This window comes from Apiospora kogelbergensis (assembly GCF_038363985.1).
Source record: "Apiospora kogelbergensis strain CBS 113332 chromosome Unknown utg000002l_segment0_segment0, whole genome shotgun sequence".
Lineage (NCBI taxonomy): Eukaryota > Fungi > Ascomycota > Sordariomycetes > Amphisphaeriales > Apiosporaceae > Apiospora > Apiospora kogelbergensis.
In genome coordinates, this window is record NW_027117419.1 from 4,066,865 (window position 1) to 4,086,355 (window position 19,491).

A 19,491-nucleotide genomic window follows, 5' to 3' on the forward strand; every position below is an offset into this window, starting at 1 on the left:
CTCGCCCACTATCACGGCACCCATCCCAAGCAGACTTCATCCTGTGCCAAGCCATCCTTCGCATACAGTCAAGCGCGGCATGTACGGCGTGACCAGCCGATTCATTATTCATCGCTCCCCTCACAGAAATGGCCACAAAATCAGCGCCTTGTCTCAAGAGGTGGCCTGCGGCGACCACAGCCTCAACTAAATACATACACCTGAACTAGCTAACCAAGTAGGCGCAAGTCCATGTCCCCGATGACCGTAATGCGAGCAGCAGGAGCGGAGGCGGACTGTTCGGCTGTCGTCGGATTTGCCATTCAGACCGCCCGCGGGCGCCAGTGATGTCGTCCGTGATGACTACATCCGGCAGTTACACCAATATCGCATCCCCACAAACCAGATCAGTGGTCCGGCGCGTTTGGGTTGCGGAACCGTGGTGAGCGTCACGAAGCCCGGGCATCTGAGACCGTACGGGGTTCTCAGGGGAGGGAAGAGGCTCAATGTTGAACGGCACTGAACGGCAGGGGTGTAATCCCTCGGGGCGCTTGATGGTGGCTTATATTGATATGCTGATAGATAAGGGGGATCCGGCCGAGCTGGATAAGTATGATATAATATCTCATGGGCCGTTTCAAGTCGCCGAATAAGGTCGCCGAATACTTCTCCTTTTTGTGTGACCCCTTGATTCTCATGCAAGGGGAGGGGGTATTCACATTCGCGTCCCCTTTCTTCCTTGGGACTTTGAACTTAACTCCATGCAAGCACTTTTGGGTATTCCTCAGCAATCGAGAGAAAGGCCACATCAGACTGTGATTATAGATCTTTGCTTCTAGTTTATTGTAAACTTGGTTCACATAATGGCTAGGCAGACCAAGGCCTGCATGGCTGGTCGAACAACCCTCAACAGGAATAAGTCTGGATGTTACACGATAATCAAGAATGAGTTGGCAAACCAGCTGCTTCCTGTGGAACGATACTGATTTGGATGTGTTTGTGTACCCTAGACCTGCAAGTGGGTGATGTGCGGGAAGTGTTTCTGATAGCAAACAAAGCAACCATGGCATAACATAGTGAAGTGACTGACCAGGAACTCAACCCGGGCAAATGAAAAAAGGGAGACTCGTGTGTCAGACTGATCTCTTGGAAAACTATTTATCTCATGCTCATAATGCGCCACGAAATGGGTCCATGAAGCCGACTTCGGGCGACACGATTGATGAAATGACAATGACCTGTTGGATACGCGAGAAGGGCGGTGACGCCAAGCCAACGGCACAGCAGAAGAAGTGCCACCACGGCGATTCATAACCGCTAGATTGCGGGGGAAGCGGCCGGGCTAAGCTGGGATGCGTTCGTTTTTTCTGCCTTGAAGACGCCTAACGCCTCACACCAGCAAACAACCCCGCCATGAAACTTCGCGGATCGGGCCAGCTTGACAAGGGAAAGAGGAGCGAGGCTCTTGGAAGGGCGTGGGATGTTCCACAGACTTAAAAGCAGGGGATACATCTGGAGCTCAATTGCTTCCTCCCTTATCACCACCGCCCCGGCCTCCCGCACACCTTACACCTTACCCCACTTACAAGAACGAGCTCCTAGAAGACCGACTCCGAGAACTTACAGTCACCATGGCCCCAGCTCCCTGTACAGTGCGTCATGCGTGGCAGGAAGGTAGGCATCGTATCGTGTATTCATGAATTGTCATGGCGTCGTTGTAGACTAATAACCACTGGAAACTAGACATACCTGCCATCCTGGGATTGATCCGCGAGCTGGCAAACTACGAACACGAGCTCGACGCCGTCGAGGCCACCCCCCGAGACGCTGCGGGCCACCATCGCCTTTGCCCCGGACGGTGTGACCTCGACCTCGACGGCGCCCAACACAGAGGCCACCTCGCCGTCGCGGCCCGCGCGCTGTCTGCTCCTCTTCAACGAGGAGAACAAGCCCGTGGGCATGGCCCTGTACTTCTACAACTACAGCACGTGGCGGGCCAAGGCGGGCGTCTACCTCGAGGACCTGTACGTGCGCGAGACGGAGCGGAAGAAGGGGTACGGCAAGCGGCTGCTGGTCGAGCTGGCCAAGGAGGTCGTCGCCATGAACGGCGGCCGCCTGGACTGGTCCGTCCTCAAGTGGAACGAGCCCAGCATCAAGTTCTACGAGTCCATAGGTGCCAAGCCGCAGGACGAATGGGTTGGTATGCGGGTCGAACGCGAGGCCTTGACGACGCTAGCGAACATGCTGGACTAGGCAGCATGGCGGCACGACTCGTCAATTCTGGATCTCCGAGGGTTATAGATAAAACAAAGAGAGAGAAAGAGAACAATTCGAACGCATGGCATCATCCGTCTCGCTTGTGCAATTTTGTGTCGCTGGCGGGTGCGCCTTCGTCGTCAACGCCCATGAAGAACTGAAGATCCGTAGCAGCCGCAGGTGATAGTTCTCGATGCGCTTTTCCGAATGTGACCTGTATTTTCTCTTTGGCAGATGTCTCCAAGATGGGGGATGTCTCCCATACGCGGCTGTATATCGATCGTCGAAGCCTTCTGCGTCCGAAATGTTTTACTCCTATAGGCCTGCCTTGGCTGCGAGGGTCCTCATCAGAAGCGCCAGAGAGCGACTTGATCGTGCGGGAGTTGCTCCGTTCCACAGCTCGTACCGGTTTCGTGGCATATGCCGCCCAGTCCCATTCGGGGTTGGTATCTTTCGTGGATTCCTGAGACGCGACCGGTGGTGTAGCCATCGTTCGTCTGGATGGTATTTCAAATATCTTTGTTTCTGCTCGCCCGAGGCTCAGGCTCTCCAGCAAGTCCCATTCGCCTCGCGGCAAGGGAGGCATTAGGTCAGCCAGAATCCTGGCGAAGTGCTTTTGCTCCTTTCGCTTGACAACTTTGGGCGTGAAGGGACGGCCCCACGCGTTCTCTTTGGGCAGGACCCTTGCAGGATCAATCGACTTTCGCATCTGTTTTGGCCAGTCGTTAGTTGAACTCCGAACTTGGGCCTCTGCTATTGCCCTGATCTTATTGACGTCCCAATTATCTATCCAGCCTGGAGGGGCAGGTCGGTGTTGATTGCGCATCGATTTGCTCGAAGCAGTATTTGTCTTCCGATCATCCGCCGTGCTGGGGAACAGGGGTTTCTTGTCCAGGGCGTCGGAATCTACGGCGGGCTCTTTGGCCAAGGAGGAAGAAGCCAATTGCCGTCTCCTTTTCCCCAGCCTACCGGTGGCGAGGAAGCAGAGATGGAGCATGCGCTTGACATGGCCCGAGTTGGCGGATTGCAGGAAGCGCAAGGACCGGTGGGCTTCTTTGATGCTGGGCCGGCGGTCGTCGCGGAACTTTGTTCGGATCCGCTCGGTCACCCAGGAACGGCAAAGAGGGGCGACATAAGTGGCTTCGCGCAGCAGATGCCGGTAGAGGTGTATGGCGGAGTCGGGATGGGGTAGTCGGAAAGACATCGTGCCATTGGTTCAGTCGCAGCGCGGGAGTCGAGTTACGTGGTGTAGTGCCCAAGACCTAGATTGCGACTCGCATCGAAGGAGGGGCGGGAGGGATGCCCGTGCAAGACTGAATAGGTTGACCGATGACGTTGGTATTGATATGGTTCAAGGAGCTATTGTCTCCGTCGCCAAAAGGGGCAGGTCGGGAGACGTAGGTTGGTAGTGTTGACAGATGAGCTGTCACTCACCAGCAAAGCGACCTCGCCAGCTTTCGACTTTTCCCCGGTGAGCCAAGGTGAGCCGATCGGGGCAGTCGGCCGTCGGGTGCTTCAGCTGCCTGCTAATACTGCACGAAATAGCGCGCTAGCCAATAACCCCGCTTGGATTTTGCATCAGTGCTCTGCATTCCCTGGAGTGACTGAAAGAGTGCGCGCGTTCGTTTCGCGTCCCCCAGCCAATTCCCCAATCCCCCCAAATCCCATTTTCCGTGCCTCTACACGACAAAGACACGTCCCGTCTCCCCGTCACGGTCTCACGAGATTGACACGCTCTCCGACGCTCACCACTTTAATGGAATTCCTCTTTTTGGACATAGCCCTGATTTTTGCAGCTCAAGGGTAGCTAACTCTAGCAGCCGTTTGTCCATATATCCAACCGAGCCTGTGAGAATCGATCGACCCGATTCTGCTCCATCCAGAGAGGCCTTGTTGTCGAATTGCTGCTCTCACTGGCTCCCTTCGCACGGCACTGCACCTTTTGCCCTCGTTTGGCCTGCCAACCAACCATCGTTCGTCGCTTATCCCTCACACCTTCACACCTGTGTTGCGACAATCGACTCGGAGCTTCACCAAGTCTTTGATCTCCCTACATTATTACCACAATCCCATTCTTGCTTACAAACGGCTTCTGTGTCAAAGTGAATTCCTGCAAGACGTCGGCTTTCCGCTCAAACCCTCCCAACCTCGGCGCAAGTGCAGTCGTTCATCTTGGCACGCCCATGTCCACACCCCATGCACAGGATAAGCAAGAACCAATATAGCAAAAGCAACAGCACCGGATTTCTGACCCATTGACGGCCTGGTCCTCGATACTACTGCCATTCTGCTTCCTTTTTCACATCCTGTCCCGGAATTGAAAGTAAGCGCCGAGACATAGATTTATACCTGTCGCTAAAGGAGAGAGACTTCCATGGTTGAATGAATGGCCTCGACTAGCATCAGCACCAACCCGACCACAATCCCCACCGGCGCTTCCACGACCCTGGCCGAGCCTTCGACAACCTCAACTCCCACCACTCACAATCGGAATCCCTCGGCGACCACCAATTCGTCCACCACTTTTACCCAGGCGCCTCGTGCGCTCTCCTCTTCCGCTGCTTCGGCACCCCAGCCGCTGGCAGCCTGTTCTAGTAGTAGTCTGAATGCTGCCGTTGCACATTCTTCAGATCCCAAGATGTCGCAACCTCAACCCTCGTCGCAGCAGTCCTTTACCATGACCCAGCCCTCCTCTTCACAGGTCTTTCGCCATTTCTCCGATTCACAACCACGCCTGTCGCACAGCAACAGTCAGCAAGCGCCTAATGATGGCTTCAACATTTACTCCGTGAGTCTAAACTCCGCCCCTGCTCTGCGCACCGAATTCATATGCCAAACCCCTTAATATTGTGTGGCTCGCACTAACACCTGCTTATCTTGATTCCAGGCCGTGTATTCGGGCGTAGACGTATACGAGATGGAAGTCAACAACATAGCAGTTATGCGGCGGAGAAATGATAGCTGGCTCAATGCGACACAAATCCTCAAGGTAGCCGGTGTCGACAAGGGCAAGCGCACGAAGATCCTCGAGAAAGAAATCCAGACTGGAGAGCACGAAAAGGTCCAAGGTGGCTATGGAAAATACCAGGGAACTTGGATCAAGTTCGAGCGCGGTGTCGAAGTCTGCCGTCAATATGGCGTTGAGGAAATCCTGCGTCCTCTGCTGACGTACGATATGGGTCAAAATGGAGGCATCGCCGGCAGGGGTGACTTCAATACCCCGACCAAAGAGCAGGCCATGGCTGCGCAAAGAAAGCGCATGTACAACAACCAGAATAACGTCGCAGATTCCCGGGCTAATGGCCTGTCGGGAACCTTTTTCAAGAACATTTCGAGTTCGGCTTCCAACGCAGTCGCAGCTATCAGCAAGGCTCGCCTTGATTCGCCGGGGCCGAGGGGACGCCATGGCTCTGCAAGGCCACCCAGTTTCAGTCGCCAATCATCGATGCAAAACGCTGACGATTTCCCCGGCAACTCACAGCAGAGTTTTGTCTCCGACTACGGCAATAACGACTCGGCTTATTCCACTCAAAATACGAACATATTCCAAGGCGGCGATGAGCCTGCCAGGAAGCGCCAGAGGGTCATTACCCCGGCGGACAGCTTTGCCGGCGGTTATGCATCGCAGTCAATGGAGATTTACGCCAATAACTTCCCAGGTTCCCCCACTGAGCCCAATGAGTCCTTCATCTACTCAGCCGCTGGAATTAACGTGCACCCAGCGGATGACGACGTACCTCTACAACCTCTCCCTTACGATGTCTCCCCGGAAGCAGAACAGAAGCGGGCCTTGCTCATGAGCCTCTTCATGGAACCCCCTACCGTTAAGGATTTTACCAAGCATGATGCCCTGCAAACCTTGACTCCCCTGGATCTTGACGCTCCTATAGACTCATGCAGCAACACAGCGCTTCACTGGGCGGCAACATTAGCACGCCTACCTTTGTTGAAGGCGCTTATAGCAGCTGGGGCTGACTCGTGTCGTGTGAATGCGGCTGGGGAGACCGCCCTTATGAGGGCTTCGGGCGTCACTAACAACTCGGACCAAGTCTCGTTCCCAGATTTACTTGATGTACTTGGCAGCACCATCGAAATCCGAGATGGACGAGGAAGGACCCTGCTGCATCACATAGCGCTGACAAGTGCAGTGAAAGGTCGCAGTCATTCCAGTCGGTATTACCTCGAGAGCTTGTTGGAATGGGTCGTTCGACAGGGTAGTGCGCCGAGCAGTCAGGCTACTACAAACGGAAACGGTAACGCTGGGCCGAGGATCAATCTGGGCCGGTTCATGAGCGAGATTGTCAACGCCCAGGACAAGGCTGGCGACACGGCTTTGAACATCGCAGCCCGCATAGGAAACCGCAGCATAATATCCCAGTTACTCGAGGTGGGGGCAGATCCAGGCATTTCCAATAAAGCTGGACTACGCCCACAAGACTTTGGTGTCGGCGGTAACGCAGGTGATGATGGTCTCAATGGAGAGGTTGGTGACACCAATGGTGCTGTTGCCAACAACCAGAAGAGCCGGCAGAACAGCGACGAGATTATCACGGGTAAGTCTTGCATTGCTAGGATGACACTTGAACAGACACTGACATGCGCAGAAATAACGCACCTGCTGAACGAGACATCCTCGGTCAACCAATCTGAGCTTAAGAAGAAACAACTTGATCTCGATGCGCTTCATGCCACCCTTAGAACCACGTCAACTCAACTAAACGACGCAAAACGAACATTGGAGTCTCTACAGGCGGCCGCCAAATCCCAGTCACTCACTCGGCAGAAGATTTACAACCTATCACGTGGCAGAGATGAGGAACAAAATCGGTTGCTCCGCCTAGAGCAAAGCCAGGGCCCCATGGAACCCAGCAGTAGCGCGTGGGAGACGGAGCTTACCACGGCACAAACTGTTGATCCGTCAAGCCTCCCCAGTGCAGCCTTATTACGGGCAAGGACACAAGCCCTCAGGCTACGAGCTGACATGACACGCAAATCTGTGGGTGCACTCAAGGGTCGAAGTAAAGATGTCGAGATCAAATATCGGCGCGTCGTATCCCTCTGCTCTGGAGTGCCCGAGCAGCAAGTGGATGAGGTCATTGATGGCTTGCTGCGGGCTGTTGAGAGCGAAAAGGATGGTCTAGAAATTGGGCGTGTTCGTCGGTTTCTCGGGGGTGTAGATGGCGTAGTGGCCTGAGAAACTTGGTTGCCCTTCCCGAACGGGGTTTTGTTTTCTTCGTTGGCTGCAAAGAAAGGCGTTTTGGAGGCAGCATACAGAAAGGACTTACGACTTCTGCGATGGATTTTTGCGCGGGTTTTGATTTGACTTCAATTCTGATTTGGTGATGGCAAGCACCAGTTGAGTTGCATAGTTAATTTCGCGGATAGGCACAGTGGTTTGTCTACTGCTGCTTCTTGTCGTATAGACGGACAGAGGGTGCGAGTAGTGCCGCCGGTCATGGATCTTTCTGGCTTGAAAACACGGAGAAAGGGGCTAAGTTGAAGGAGAAGAGATACCAAGGGTCAGCCCCCTTTTGATTATTAAGTCTTACTACGGTGGCGGCTTTTTTTTTATATCTTGCCGTGGTGTATAGACTTGCGTTTGTCTTTGTGTGCAAGTATATACATAGCTCGAGGCCTACATATTCTTCGCAACTAAGAAACGAATTGAATGATTGAATTCAACTTGCATACATGTAGCCATGTTTCATTCCACAGACTTCTTGAATGAGCATTCGCATGAATAATGTTGATGATGGTTGCGAACAAGTCCTACTTGTTGGGGGTATCTCAATTCCAGGATGTCTAACCTCAAACCCAGCCGTGACTCCATTACTTATGCCATAGCGCACTGTTAGTGAGTGTCACGGCAACAATGCATAATATACTTCACAAACTCATGTCGGCTTTCATCACCGTTCAACTCCCTTCATTCCAGGCCCGGAATCACGGCCACAGATCTCCAGTCCCGACCCCTTGCCCTCTCCACCAGGCCGTCCAAGAGCCTCCACGGCGCCCTGCCGCCGTCCTCGGGGGCGGCACGAACACCTTGAGCCGGCCGCCCTCGGACAGCACGAAGCCCTCGCAGGCGACGCGCTGGATCCGCACGCCGGGGTGGAACAGATCCAGGGCGAGGTGCCGGTCCAGATACGCGCCCAACGCTTCCGTGAAGGGCTCCTTGTGCAATGTGGCTCCTTCTTCTTCTTCGGGGTGGTGGCGCCAGGCCCAGCCCTCGTCGTCTTTGCCGCCGGCCAGCTTGCGCTGGCGCGACGGAGACATCGGGTCCTTGCTACTGCTGTTGGGGGAAGTCGGCTCGCCGGCTTTCCGCTTGCCTTTGCTTTTGCTGCATCCTGCTGCTTCTTCCTCGCCGGCGTTGATGGCTTGTTGGCCGGCGCGGATGAAGCGCCGCACTTCTTGGGCGGGTATGATGATGTCGATAGCCTTGAGGCCTAGTGATTTTGTTGTTGTTACAGAAGCATCAGCCAGACCATCCTTGTTACCACTGCTCTTCGCCACATCGGCAGCTTGTGGTTTTCCTCCCTCGGGCTGGTCTTTCGCAAGAGAAGAAGACTCGTCGATAACGTGGAAGCCCAGCGATAGGACGACGTCCTTGACCAGTCCCCGGCAAGGGCGACCACTGTTGTTGCCGCCGCTCACGCCCGAAATGGAGTGCCAGGCCGCCCAACTTGACACCAGGGACCGCGTGCCGAGGCGCAGGGGCCGAACGCGCACGTCGAAGGTGCGGGCGAGGAAGTCGTTGAGGACGGCGCGCAAGGGCGCGGGCATGCGGAGGAGCAGGAGGGGCAGGTGCAGGAACTGTTTTGGGTCCGCGGCCAGATTTGTCTTATTCCGATCGCCACCCTGGGATGACCATTGAGATGCAGCCGCACTCTCCTCGTCCTCGACGTCGTCGTTCTTGTAGAGCCGGGGCAGGAGACAAGCCGCGAAGGTGCTGTTTTCGTAGCGCAGCTCTACGCTCAGGGCGCGGGCATCGGCATTCCGGTCTTCGTCGTCTCCGCTCTCGGCAGCATCATCCTCCTCCTCGTCCTCCGGATCCTCGACATGGCTGCCCAGCTCCGCGCTCCCGTCCCGCCGACGCCGCCGCTTTGCCTGTTGTCGCCGCCGTCTTCGAGGCAAGAGTTTGGGCAGCGGCGTCCAGCGCCAGTCGACGGTCTCGAGCGCGCCGGCGCGGCCCAGGGCGGCGTCGTCGCCCGACCCAACGAGCCCGACCTGGACGCCGCGCACGACGTCGCCGACGAGGGTGTCGCGCAGGCGCTGCGACAGGGTGCGCAGGCGGGCGGCGGTCAGCGGCTCGGGGCCGAGGTAGAGCGGCGAGGCGCGGTAGAGGGCGAAGGTGGTGTTGAAGAGGGTCGGGGGCGGGTGGGCGGTCGCGTCGCTGCCGTGGCTGCCGGCGGTGGTGTCGGCGGCGGCGGCGGCGGCGTCGTCGTCGTCGGAGGCGGGCGGAGGGGTGGGGGAGGCGACGGGCTCAGGCGGCGGTGAGGGCTGTGGAGGAGGGGGGGACGCGCTTTCGTTTGGGCGGCATCTTGGTGACTTTGCCGGCGGGAACTGCGGCTGTCGAAGTCGGTTCGCAACGCTGTGTTGTGGTCGTGTGCTTGCTGGAAGCTGTCGCCCCTCCTTGCGCAAAGTGTACAGCTCTTGCTTTGGTAGGGTTGGCCCGAGAGAACGCGTCGGTATCCGGGACGAAAGATTTTCTAGGATTGAATTTGCAATGGGTTTCGTGTCGCTATCCCTTCTCGAGAAGATATACACAAATTGTCGCGTCCAAAGCCTTCGTGGCTATTGGCAATTGGCAGTTGATCTTTTCTAGTATTGACATTGACGGCATTTGTTGATGCGCACCCCAGTTTACAGCGCAACAGTGGGGGTCGCCCGCACTAAAAGTCCAGGTCCATTTAGCCATCCAACAGGGCCATCCACTGTTTTCGTGACGTCTCGTGGGTCCAGTCTGTCTTGTATACACACTTACATATAAGAACGACATCCAAACAACTTGTAGAGAAGGATCATCTCCAGCTGCTGGCCAACACGATGAGTTCCCCAACGCCTGAGCAGGACTCAGCTTCAGGCACTGCCTCGGTGTCATCTCCACCGTTGCAATCATTCCACAGGTTCTCCCAACTACCGCCCGAGATCCGCCACTACATATTCTCAGCCGCCATACCCAAGCCCGGTATCAACTTCTTCAATCTTCACACTTTCCCCAATGACCACCCGGGCGCCAACCGGAGCACGTCGCCCCCTCCCTCTATCTGGACCTGCGCCGCATGGACATAGAGGATGATGATGACGACGTTGCTGAGTACGACCCTTCGTGCTGGCAGGCTCGCCATGCCCTGCGTCAGACATGTCGCGAGGCCAGATCCGTGTGCGCCATCCCGGAGGACAAGCGCATCTCCCTGACCCTGACAGTCCCCAAGCGCGGCTTGTTTGTCCGTGCCGGCGATGGTTTACTCCGGTCTATGATGCCGCTGGAAGCCCCGTCGCGCCGCAATCATCGTGACCACAGCGGCGAGGACGATGAAGAGGACGCAGCAGCAGCGGAAGAAGTCCCCGCAACGGAAGCCGTGGTGCACCGCGTCGTCGACGTGCACGCCGACGAGCTGTTCGTGCTCTCGGTCGAGAACTGCAGCTTCAACCTACCCTTCGAGGAGAGCCCCGCGCTCCGCGGCGAGGACGACGAGGACGACAACGACATGGGCTGGTCCTTCGACCCGGAGTTCCGCCCGTGCGGCGTGGGCCGCCACCACGGCGCCCGGACCCATTCCCTGGGGATCCCGGCGTCCAAGTTCTGCATCAGCCTGGCGCGGCCGCCCAACGACGACACGGTCACGGCGCTGCAGGAGGCCTACATGGCCATCTGGTGCGCCGTGACGGGCTGGGACCCCGTGGTGCCGATGCTGCAGTCGCCCGAGGCGGCGCGGCTGCTGACCGACGACGGCTCGTTCCCGGCGACCGAGGCCCACGTCGCCGTCTTCGACGAGATCTTCCAGGCGCAGGAGTCGAGCCTGGCCGCCTTCGAGGACACGTGCGACTTCGTGGGGCGGCCCAAGCCCACGCACCGCCGCGTGCGGCCCGTCAAGGTCGCCTACCGCGACCGCTGGGACGACTGCTACGCCGCGGTGGCGACGCACGACGACGACTACTTCCCCATCGAGTCCATCATCTGGACCACCCTCACGGCCCGGACGCTCGTCAAGTTGGGGCCCGAGAAGTCGGATGTCCGCCAGAGGTATATGCGGTCGGCTATCCTGCAGTCGCCCAAAAGACCGAAATAGGGGACGTGCTCCATATGAAAGCACCTTCAATATGAAATATAGATATTTCCTAGGATATGTTGAAAACTCGTGACTCTTTTACCACTCCGTTTTATTCGACCTATTGCCTTCGCTTTCTACATAAACGCCAAAACGTTGCCAATCGCGACGGGAAACAGGGTATATGCATGGAATTTCCCCAGAAGTGTGATCGATTACACTAAAACGACAACTCCAGCCAACTCGCCTCGCTTCATGTCTCAAAACCAACAGAGTGTCTGTACTCAGTACTCAAATCTCCACCGCGGATCCGCGTCGCCCTTCCAGTCCGAGAAGCCCTCCGCCACCGGCGCAGCCGCCGCAACGTTGTCCCTGCGCCTATTCTCGCGCCTGAGGCGCCACCACAAGAGCGAAACGACGAGGACGTTGGCCAGCAGATACGCCAAGGCGACGCTGTGGCCCACGATAAAACGGGGGCCGTCGGCGGCGCGGTACAGCTGCGTCCCCAGCACGGCGCCCAGGTTGCCGACGCTGATCTGCAGGGCGTTGGCGACGGCGCGCTTGGTCTGGCCGGACACGTTGATGGCGGGCCACGACAGCACCAGCGCCACGGCCGGGTAGATGCCGCCCGCCGCGAAGAAAGTGCCCGCGTACGAGACCCCCGGCCGCTCTCTTGGGGCCGTGTTGCTGAGCAGGATGGCGTACCCGACCGCCCCGAAGAGCGCGGCGCCGCCGATGAACAGGGCGCGCTGGCCTGTGCGCTCGGACAGGACGGCGGCGGCGATGGTGGTGAGGAACGCGAAGGCGTAGGGGGCACGGTCAGGAGTTGGGCTTTGGCGGCGGTGTAGCCGAGGCTGGAGATGATGGTGGGCTGAGTGAGCTCGTTAGTCGGGTGGAGGGAGACGGCATGTGCCTGGGGATTAGGAAGCGAAGTAAAAGGGAAAGGCAATGCGATGTGGGCTTACCAAGAATAAGGACAGAGTGTATAAGGGCAGGCTCATGGTGTGGAACCCTAGTCCATACAGCCAGCAGTCCACATCCTTTAGGGCGTCGGACACGGCCGACCAGGTAAACTTCTCGTCGTTAGTCGCGTCGCTGTCGGCGGCCAGGCGCTGGTGGATGTGGCGCCGCTCGTCCGGGGTGAGGAACTTGGCCGTGTCAGGGTAGTTGTGGATGAACCAGTAGGCTGCGATGGCAACGATTACGGTCAATATGCCTTCCTATTTGTCACATGTCTATCAGCATGGTGGCTTTTCGTTGGTTCCGATGATGCCTTTGATAGCTTCTTGTTGCGGGTAGTTGGTGAGGTGGGAGGGGTTTACAAGAATGAATATCCAGCGCCATCCATGTTGCCAGACTATGCCGCTCATCCGTCCGATGCCCTAATAGTGAATGTTCATTAGTAGCTCTCCAGGAGCTTATGCAGGATAAGGAGGTCGCAACACCACATACATATGCCAACACCCCTCCAAAGGCGCCGGCGAGCGATGCCGCACTGAAGAAGAGGGAAATGCGGTACTGACGTTCCCGGCGTTTATACCTATGTGACGATGAGCAGAGACCCCCAGGTTGTCAATCGCAAATCCGTTTGGACACACCACATGGAGAAGTAGTAAACGACGCCCGGGAAGAGCCCGGACTCGGTGATGCCCAGGAAGAACCGCGCGACGAAGAAGCCCGGCATGTCCTGCACGACGCCCAGCAGGGTGGCCACGACGCCCCAGGCGATGGTCAGGGTCGGCAGCCATACTCGGGGGCTCGTCCGTTTGAGGATGATGTTGCAGGGGATCTGCGTGAATGTGTTACTATCTAGACTTGTAGCTAGTCTGGTTGGTGATGGTGTACCTCGAATAGCACGTAGGCGACGAAATACAAGGTCAAGCCGGTCAGATATTGGTTTCCGGCTATATCAATGAGGCAAAGGAACGTAGATTTCAGTCTTATGACGCTTGGGTTGAAAAAGGGGGTTGGAGTTCGAGGTCCATTGTACTTACTCATGTGAAGATCGTCTAGCATGCCCTCGATACGTGCATTGCCCACTGGTTGAGAGACCTCGTCGTCAGCATGCGTATCTTTATCTGCATCTTCCCACTCTCTCTATTGGCTTCCCCATACCATTGCTCCTATCTAGGAACGAGAGAAGATACAAGACTCCAACAGCGGGTAAGAGATGGTAGTCGAGCTTCCGCAATAGCCTCTTCTCGTTAATGGGCGCATCGCCGCCAGAGACTTCCGTATCCGAGTCGGCTGGGGTGTCAACAATGGGACTCTTCCTCTCTACCGAATCGGTCATTGTTGCTGTTCTTATTCTAACGTAGTCGCTTTCCCGGTTAGTATTTACAGATGCAGATAGGTAAGTAGGTGGTTACACACAAATTCTTTAACCGCACGAGAAAGGAGGAAGGTTCTCACACCGGCCACTTTACCTATATGCACATCGCCGCGATCTTAGCTTAATGAGGTCATTCAATAACCGTACAAGGGACCCTCAGTTGCATGATGAAATCCAAGCTATGGGTTTGTCGACTTTACCGTACCTGGGTTCGAGGATTTGGATATCGGGTGATGTGATTGGCCCATCCATCAAGCACGCCTTATTACCAACGATTCACGACATGTTTCCCAACCCCTGCTACCTACTAATCTGGTAACGATCTATTACGTGCGATTTGCCTTTTTCTCAGCTTGAGTGTTCTAAGCAAGCGAGCTCGCGATGTTAACAAAACGTCACGTCATTCGAGTGCGACACCATCGCTTCCCCGAGCGCAAAAGGGGATCGGAAACAGGATGTAAATCGTTTATAGTAAGGTTAGCTGCAAAGCTATTTCTGATATATCTAAACATGGGTATTATTACATAGTTCTATCCGTCCAGAAAGTGCCCCGAGATACACCCAGTCCACCCGACCAATACATCTTTCTCCTAAGCGCACCACCAAGTCAGAAAGCCCCCATCATCCATAGCCCTCAAGAATCCAGCTTGGCTAACCGACGAAAGACCGAGTTCTCCAAGATGGGGAACTCGCCCACCTTCTGCAAGCCCTTCCCCTCGACGCGCAGCTGGTCCGCATGCCGCCCCATGGCCAGCTCGGTGAGGAAGCGGCCGAGCGGCTCCGTGGGGCTGTGGAAACTGGGCATCAGCGTGCGGATGGCGGGGAGCAGCACGGGTCCCATCAAGCGCAACGCCAAGGGGCCTGGGGGCAGGTAGGGCTGGATGGCCTGATGGGCACTGCCGTCGACGCCAGCGGGGCGTACCGACATGGCGCGGAACCGCTGCGCGTGGTTGCGCATCGCCGCCAGGTCCAGCTCCGTCTCGCCCTTGACGCGCGCGAAGAGCGAGGCGAAGCGGCCGGGCTCCGTCGTCGCGCCCGCGCCCGACACGTAGACGAAGTGGAAGGGCTCCTCGGCCGGCGCCAGGTCTTGGAAGGCCTTGGCCGCTTCCACGGCGAAGGTCTTGGTGATCTTGACGTAGTCTCTGCGCCCGTGGTTCCTCGGTTAGTTCCAAGAGGAAGGGTGAAAAGGTGGGTGGCTGATATGTCCTTACTCCTTCCCGACCTGAGTCTGGCTTATCCCGAGGGCCCAGACGCAGCCCGAGGCCCCTTTCAGCTGGGACAAGACCGCCGGGTCGTACTTCTCGAAGTCGGTGTTGATGACGACGTTGACGCGCGGGTCGTTGGCGGCTTCGGCCATGGCGACTGGCCGCCGGCTGAGGATGCTGATCTTGGTGACTTCTTTCATCTTGATCATGGCGTCCAGGACGCCCGAGCCGACGAGGCCCGTGGCCCCGGTGAGAATGAGATGCATGACTGGCTGTTGGTGACTTTTTCGTGGAAAGTCGCAATGCTGAGGTTTGGTTACGGTAGAGAAGTGAGACGACGATAGACTTGGTTCGAGCGATATGTTCGCATTCTTTTCATTCACGGCAGGGCAGGGGTCTTATCTATTTTATATCTAGAATGCATGTAAGCACTTGGGGTCCCGGAGACGCTACTAAATTCCAGTTAAGCCCGGGATTGTGCCTTAACTCCGCTGGTGCCATCCACTGGCTGACCTCTAGCGGGCGGACTTGTTATCGCCGCCTCAAATTAGCACGCAAGACCAGCATCACACTCTGAGTCGGCAGCCATTCAAAAACTGAAAAACTGGGTTTCTTCATATTTGGCCATCTCATCTCAAGTAACCGCATCAAGTCGTCCTACAGTATCATGTGCGACGGAGAAACAAAGAAACAGAATCAGGGCGGCGAAGCATCCTATCCTCCACTGAAATCCTAGGCTACTCGACTACAACACGTTGGAGACTTCGCTTCAGAGCTTGGTCTTGGCCCAGGCCGCGGCTTCCGGCACATACTTCTGGAAGTAGCCAGTGTGAACCTGCCCGTCGTTGCCGCTTGCGCAGGCCGGGTCGCCGGCGTCGCACCAAGACCGGAGCTTGCTGGAGAAGGCGTTGAGAGCCGAGAGGCCGGATCCGGTACGAGGCCAGATCTGCAAAGAGAGATCAGTTGCTGGGTTACGAACATACTTGTCAAGGATATGACGTCGATCGGCCTCGAAGAACGACAGACAGAATGTCGAGGGGAAGGAGACTTACGCCTGACGCGGATTTCGCGGCACTGCCTACGTTGTAGGACTGGTTGGGGGTGTGGCGCACATCGCCGAAGAAGAGCGCCGCAGCGACTACACGATCATCAGTCAATCAAATTCCATAGCTCAGCCCGCGCAAGGAGCGGTGATCAGGTAACGTACTCTGGTTCCCGGGCGACGAAGTCGCCGACAGCGCCGGCGTAGTCGCCTGGGTGCAGCCCTGGAAGTTGCCGCCGCCGCCGCCGAGGATGTCGCCGACGACGTGGCCGCCCTGGGAGTAGCCGGTGAGGACGAGCTTGGCGGATGGGCAGCGCTTGGCGTAGGCCGTGAGCTGGGCGATGCCGTTCTTGACGCCCGCCCCCGCCGAGGCGCAGTAGTTCTCAAACGTCGCCGGGTACTGGATGTCCTCGTAGCCGCAGCCGCCCGACACGCCCGCGCAGATGGCGTCGGCCAGCGCCCCCTGCCGGCCCGGGTACGGCTCCGTCGAGCCCCGCGCGATGAAGACGTGCACGGCTTGGCACGCGGCCTGGCGCTCCTCGAGGTCGGGGGGCCGCGGTCGCGGCGTGGGCCAGGGCCGTCGCAGCGAGGAGGTTCTTGACAAGCATGGTGAGTGGGGTCTTGAAAATAGAGAGGAACTAGGCTCAAGTCGCTACTGCTTCGAAGGTGAGGTGCTGAATACTCGTCTCTTGGGAGGTGAGTAGCAGCATTATCTCAATACTCGACGAGGTTTCCCCATCTTATATACATCTACGAAGGGATGTAGCCTGGCCCTCTCCTCCCACTTTCCCCCTTACTTCCCCTTCCCCTTTCCTGGCGAGTATGCAGGAAAGTAAGTTGGTGAATGCAGCACACGACAACACACAGCAAACAGCAAGGTGTATCTCCACTGAAACCGGCGAGGCGGTTACTGCAACTGTCCTAGTCATTATAAAACCCCGGATTAACACCCCAGATTCTGCCAAAGCGGAAAGGCGGGGAACTAAATAACATGACTTGCTGCTTGGTAATGGAGAGAGCAATGCTCATTACGCCCGCAGTACTGCCGAATCTCCCACTCCGGGGCTCGTCGACCGGGCCTACATCCCCATTCTGGTCTTAGCACCCGGGGTGGGCGGAGCTGCTTGCGAATGCCAGAGCGAGATCACACCTGCCGTTCCCGGCCGACGTGGCCGTGCGCACCGATGACTCTCCCGGCGCGTAGCGTGTCGCGGAAGTGCGAACGAATCGTATGCGCGTAAGTAAGCATGATGCGTGTCTGGCATAACAAGAACGCATGTGGAAGCTGGGGAGCAAGGGTAGCATCGTTGAGACACTGCGGTATCACAGAACGCGGAGAGGCTTCTGCCAAGCGACGCCACCCCGCTTCCCCACACACCTCGGCAGTTGCATTCTGATAAGGATCGTCACTCGCGGTGGAGAGGACAGCAGACAGCAGGTAGGAGGCCCTGCTCCTGAACTTAGCTTGACTCGATGCATGTTTTTACCCCATACCTGTGGGAAACTTCAATGCCCCGTACACATGTCCCCGTGATGGCATCTTAGAAGAAAGGCCTCCAATCACACGCACTAGCACAAACATCAGTTAGAATAAGCACAATCAAGAGCATAAGTGACACGTGAAAGTTGATTTTGATAACTGAATTTGAATTTGAATTCGAATTTGGTATCTAAAGAGGAAAGTAGTCTTTCTCATTAGGGTATCTTAAGTCTGTCTCAACTCCTTCCTCTCCGAACCACCGTGGCAGGTATCTCGTAACGTATGCATTCTTCTCATCATTATAGTAGTAAAATAGGTAGGTTGAACTCCATTATTCTGTCGCTTCTCTTTTCTTTACGACCGGCGCTCGACAGCGACGGCCTCGACCTTCTTGTCATCCTCGGAGACGCGGTAAGTGGCGACGGCGCCGCCGGTGGTGACGGCGGCAACGGCGACGACCTCCTTGACGCGCATAATGTGGCGGCCGTGGCGGAGCCAGTGGATGGTGACGTAGCCGAGGACGTAGAGGAAGCCGAAGAGGGGCACGAGGTAGGAGATGCGGGTGCCGAACTTGTCGGCGATGGCGCCCTGGATCGGGGTGAAGACGGCGCCGCCCGACACACCCATGACCAGGATGCCCGCGGCGCGCTCCGTGTGGCGGCCGAGGTTGGCCGTGCCCAGGGTGAAGATGGTCGGGTACATGGGCGCCTCGAAGAAGAAGATGGCGATCAGGACGCCGACGCCGGCGGGGCCGTGCGCGCTCGCGACGTAGGCGTTCATGGCGATGGCGACGCAGGCGTACACCATGAGCAGGAAGTCGGCCTGGAAGACGGTAGCCAGCGCCGTGGCGGCGAAGCGGCCGACGGTGAAGGTGATGAGGGCGTACGACAGCATGTTGGAGCCCTCGGCGTCGGTGAAGCCGCCCGACTCGGACGCGTAGTTGATGAAGAAGGACGCGATGGTGACCTGGGCGCCGACGTAACAGAACTGCGCGATGAAGGCGAAGATCATGTTGTACTGCTTGTAGAGCGGGCCCGCGCCGACCTCGGCGCCGAACTCGTCGGCCGCCGGGTTGTCGGCCGTCGACTGGTGCGCCAGGGTCTCCTTGCTGACCTCGGGCAGCTTGGCGAAGAAGAACAGGACGCCGATGGCGGCGCCGGCGCAGGCCACGGCCAGGTAGACGAACTGGACGTTGGTCAGGCTGTTGGCGTTCTCGCCCGAGAAGAAGAATTTGGAGGCGATCAGGGGGCCGATGAAGGAGGCGACGCCGTTCCACGACTGGCAGAACTGCAGGCGGGCGCTGGCGCTGGCGGGGTTACCGATGACGACGGCGTACGAGTTGGCCGAAGTCTCAAGAGTGGCCAGACCGCAGGCGATGACGAAGGTGCAGGCGACGAAGCCGCCGAAGGCAGCGGTGGGGTTGGCCGGGTTGGAGAAGTGCGCCGTGGGCCAGAACATGATAGCACCGAGAGAATAGAGGGAGAGACCCATCAAAATCGTCGGTCGGTATCCCCATCGCTTCATGACCTCAGCGGCGACCGGGGAGAACAGAAGGTAACCACCGCCGAAGTAGACGACTTGCAGACCAGTAGACTCGAGCTTTGTAATGCCCAGCACTGTTTGGAAATGCTTGTTCAAGACCTGAAGTCATGGATATTAGTCATTGTATCAAATAAGTGCAGCGTGTGCTTAAGTGTATCTTACATCAAGCAGTCCGTAACTGAATCCCCATAGGAAGAAGAGCGAAATAACAAGCGACAGCGGGTAGATCAGCGCCTTGCCGCGTAGGAACCCGCCAGCGACCCCAGGGGGCACGACTGTGAGACCACCTCCAGCCATTGTGGATGAAGCGAGAATGTAGATGAAGAAAAGTGCCTAAAATCTGCCGTCTCTGAGATGCGAAGGGCTTAAGACACCGGTGGCTG

At 57.1% G+C, this 19,491-nt stretch overlaps 9 protein-coding genes across 9 annotated transcripts; 3 read left to right on the plus strand and 6 right to left on the minus strand.

Annotated features, from left to right (window-relative positions):
* Positions 1–1,610: 1,610 nt before the first annotated feature.
* PG998_004241 (acetyltransferase) lies at positions 1,611–2,232 on the plus strand (the record flags this gene model as incomplete). The annotated part of the gene is made up of 2 exons (XM_066871059.1): positions 1,611–1,669; positions 1,755–2,232. The coding sequence occupies 2 exons, from the start codon at positions 1,611–1,613 to the stop codon at positions 2,230–2,232; spliced, it is 537 nt and encodes a 178-aa protein (XP_066734809.1).
* A 91-nt stretch (positions 2,233–2,323) lies between these two features.
* Positions 2,324–3,439, minus strand: PG998_004242 (uncharacterized protein; the record flags this gene model as incomplete). Its single annotated transcript, XM_066871060.1, has 1 exon — positions 2,324–3,439. One exon carries the CDS (start codon positions 3,437–3,439, stop codon positions 2,324–2,326), a length of 1,116 nt encoding a protein of 371 aa, XP_066734810.1.
* Positions 3,440–5,152: 1,713 nt separating this feature from the next.
* Positions 5,153–7,429, plus strand: PG998_004243 (uncharacterized protein; the record flags this gene model as incomplete). The annotated part of the gene is made up of 2 exons (XM_066871061.1): positions 5,153–6,788; positions 6,840–7,429. 2 exons carry the CDS (start codon positions 5,153–5,155, stop codon positions 7,427–7,429), a joined length of 2,226 nt encoding a protein of 741 aa, XP_066734811.1.
* A 749-nt stretch (positions 7,430–8,178) lies between these two features.
* PG998_004244 (uncharacterized protein) lies at positions 8,179–10,145 on the minus strand (the record flags this gene model as incomplete). Its single annotated transcript, XM_066871062.1, has 2 exons — positions 8,179–9,826; positions 10,129–10,145. 2 exons carry the CDS (start codon positions 10,143–10,145, stop codon positions 8,179–8,181), a joined length of 1,665 nt encoding a protein of 554 aa, XP_066734812.1.
* A 372-nt stretch (positions 10,146–10,517) lies between these two features.
* PG998_004245 (uncharacterized protein) lies at positions 10,518–11,528 on the plus strand (the record flags this gene model as incomplete). The annotated part of the gene is made up of 1 exon (XM_066871063.1): positions 10,518–11,528. One exon carries the CDS (start codon positions 10,518–10,520, stop codon positions 11,526–11,528), a length of 1,011 nt encoding a protein of 336 aa, XP_066734813.1.
* A 263-nt stretch (positions 11,529–11,791) lies between these two features.
* PG998_004246 (uncharacterized protein) lies at positions 11,792–13,800 on the minus strand (the record flags this gene model as incomplete). The annotated part of the gene is made up of 7 exons (XM_066871064.1): positions 11,792–12,361; positions 12,473–12,727; positions 12,830–12,889; positions 12,960–13,025; positions 13,353–13,411; positions 13,502–13,546; positions 13,623–13,800. The coding sequence occupies 7 exons, from the start codon at positions 13,798–13,800 to the stop codon at positions 11,792–11,794; spliced, it is 1,233 nt and encodes a 410-aa protein (XP_066734814.1).
* A 673-nt stretch (positions 13,801–14,473) lies between these two features.
* On the minus strand, positions 14,474–15,310 carry PG998_004247 (nucleoside-diphosphate-sugar epimerase; the record flags this gene model as incomplete). Its single annotated transcript, XM_066871065.1, has 2 exons — positions 14,474–14,996; positions 15,051–15,310. 2 exons carry the CDS (start codon positions 15,308–15,310, stop codon positions 14,474–14,476), a joined length of 783 nt encoding a protein of 260 aa, XP_066734815.1.
* Positions 15,311–15,813: 503 nt separating this feature from the next.
* Positions 15,814–16,836, minus strand: PG998_004248 (acetylxylan esterase 2; the record flags this gene model as incomplete). The annotated part of the gene is made up of 4 exons (XM_066871066.1): positions 15,814–15,990; positions 16,097–16,182; positions 16,252–16,682; positions 16,808–16,836. The coding sequence occupies 4 exons, from the start codon at positions 16,834–16,836 to the stop codon at positions 15,814–15,816; spliced, it is 723 nt and encodes a 240-aa protein (XP_066734816.1).
* Positions 16,837–17,920: 1,084 nt separating this feature from the next.
* Positions 17,921–19,405, minus strand: PG998_004249 (L-fucose-proton symporter; the record flags this gene model as incomplete). Its single annotated transcript, XM_066871067.1, has 2 exons — positions 17,921–19,207; positions 19,271–19,405. The coding sequence occupies 2 exons, from the start codon at positions 19,403–19,405 to the stop codon at positions 17,921–17,923; spliced, it is 1,422 nt and encodes a 473-aa protein (XP_066734817.1).
* Between the last annotated feature and the right edge of the window lie 86 nt (positions 19,406–19,491).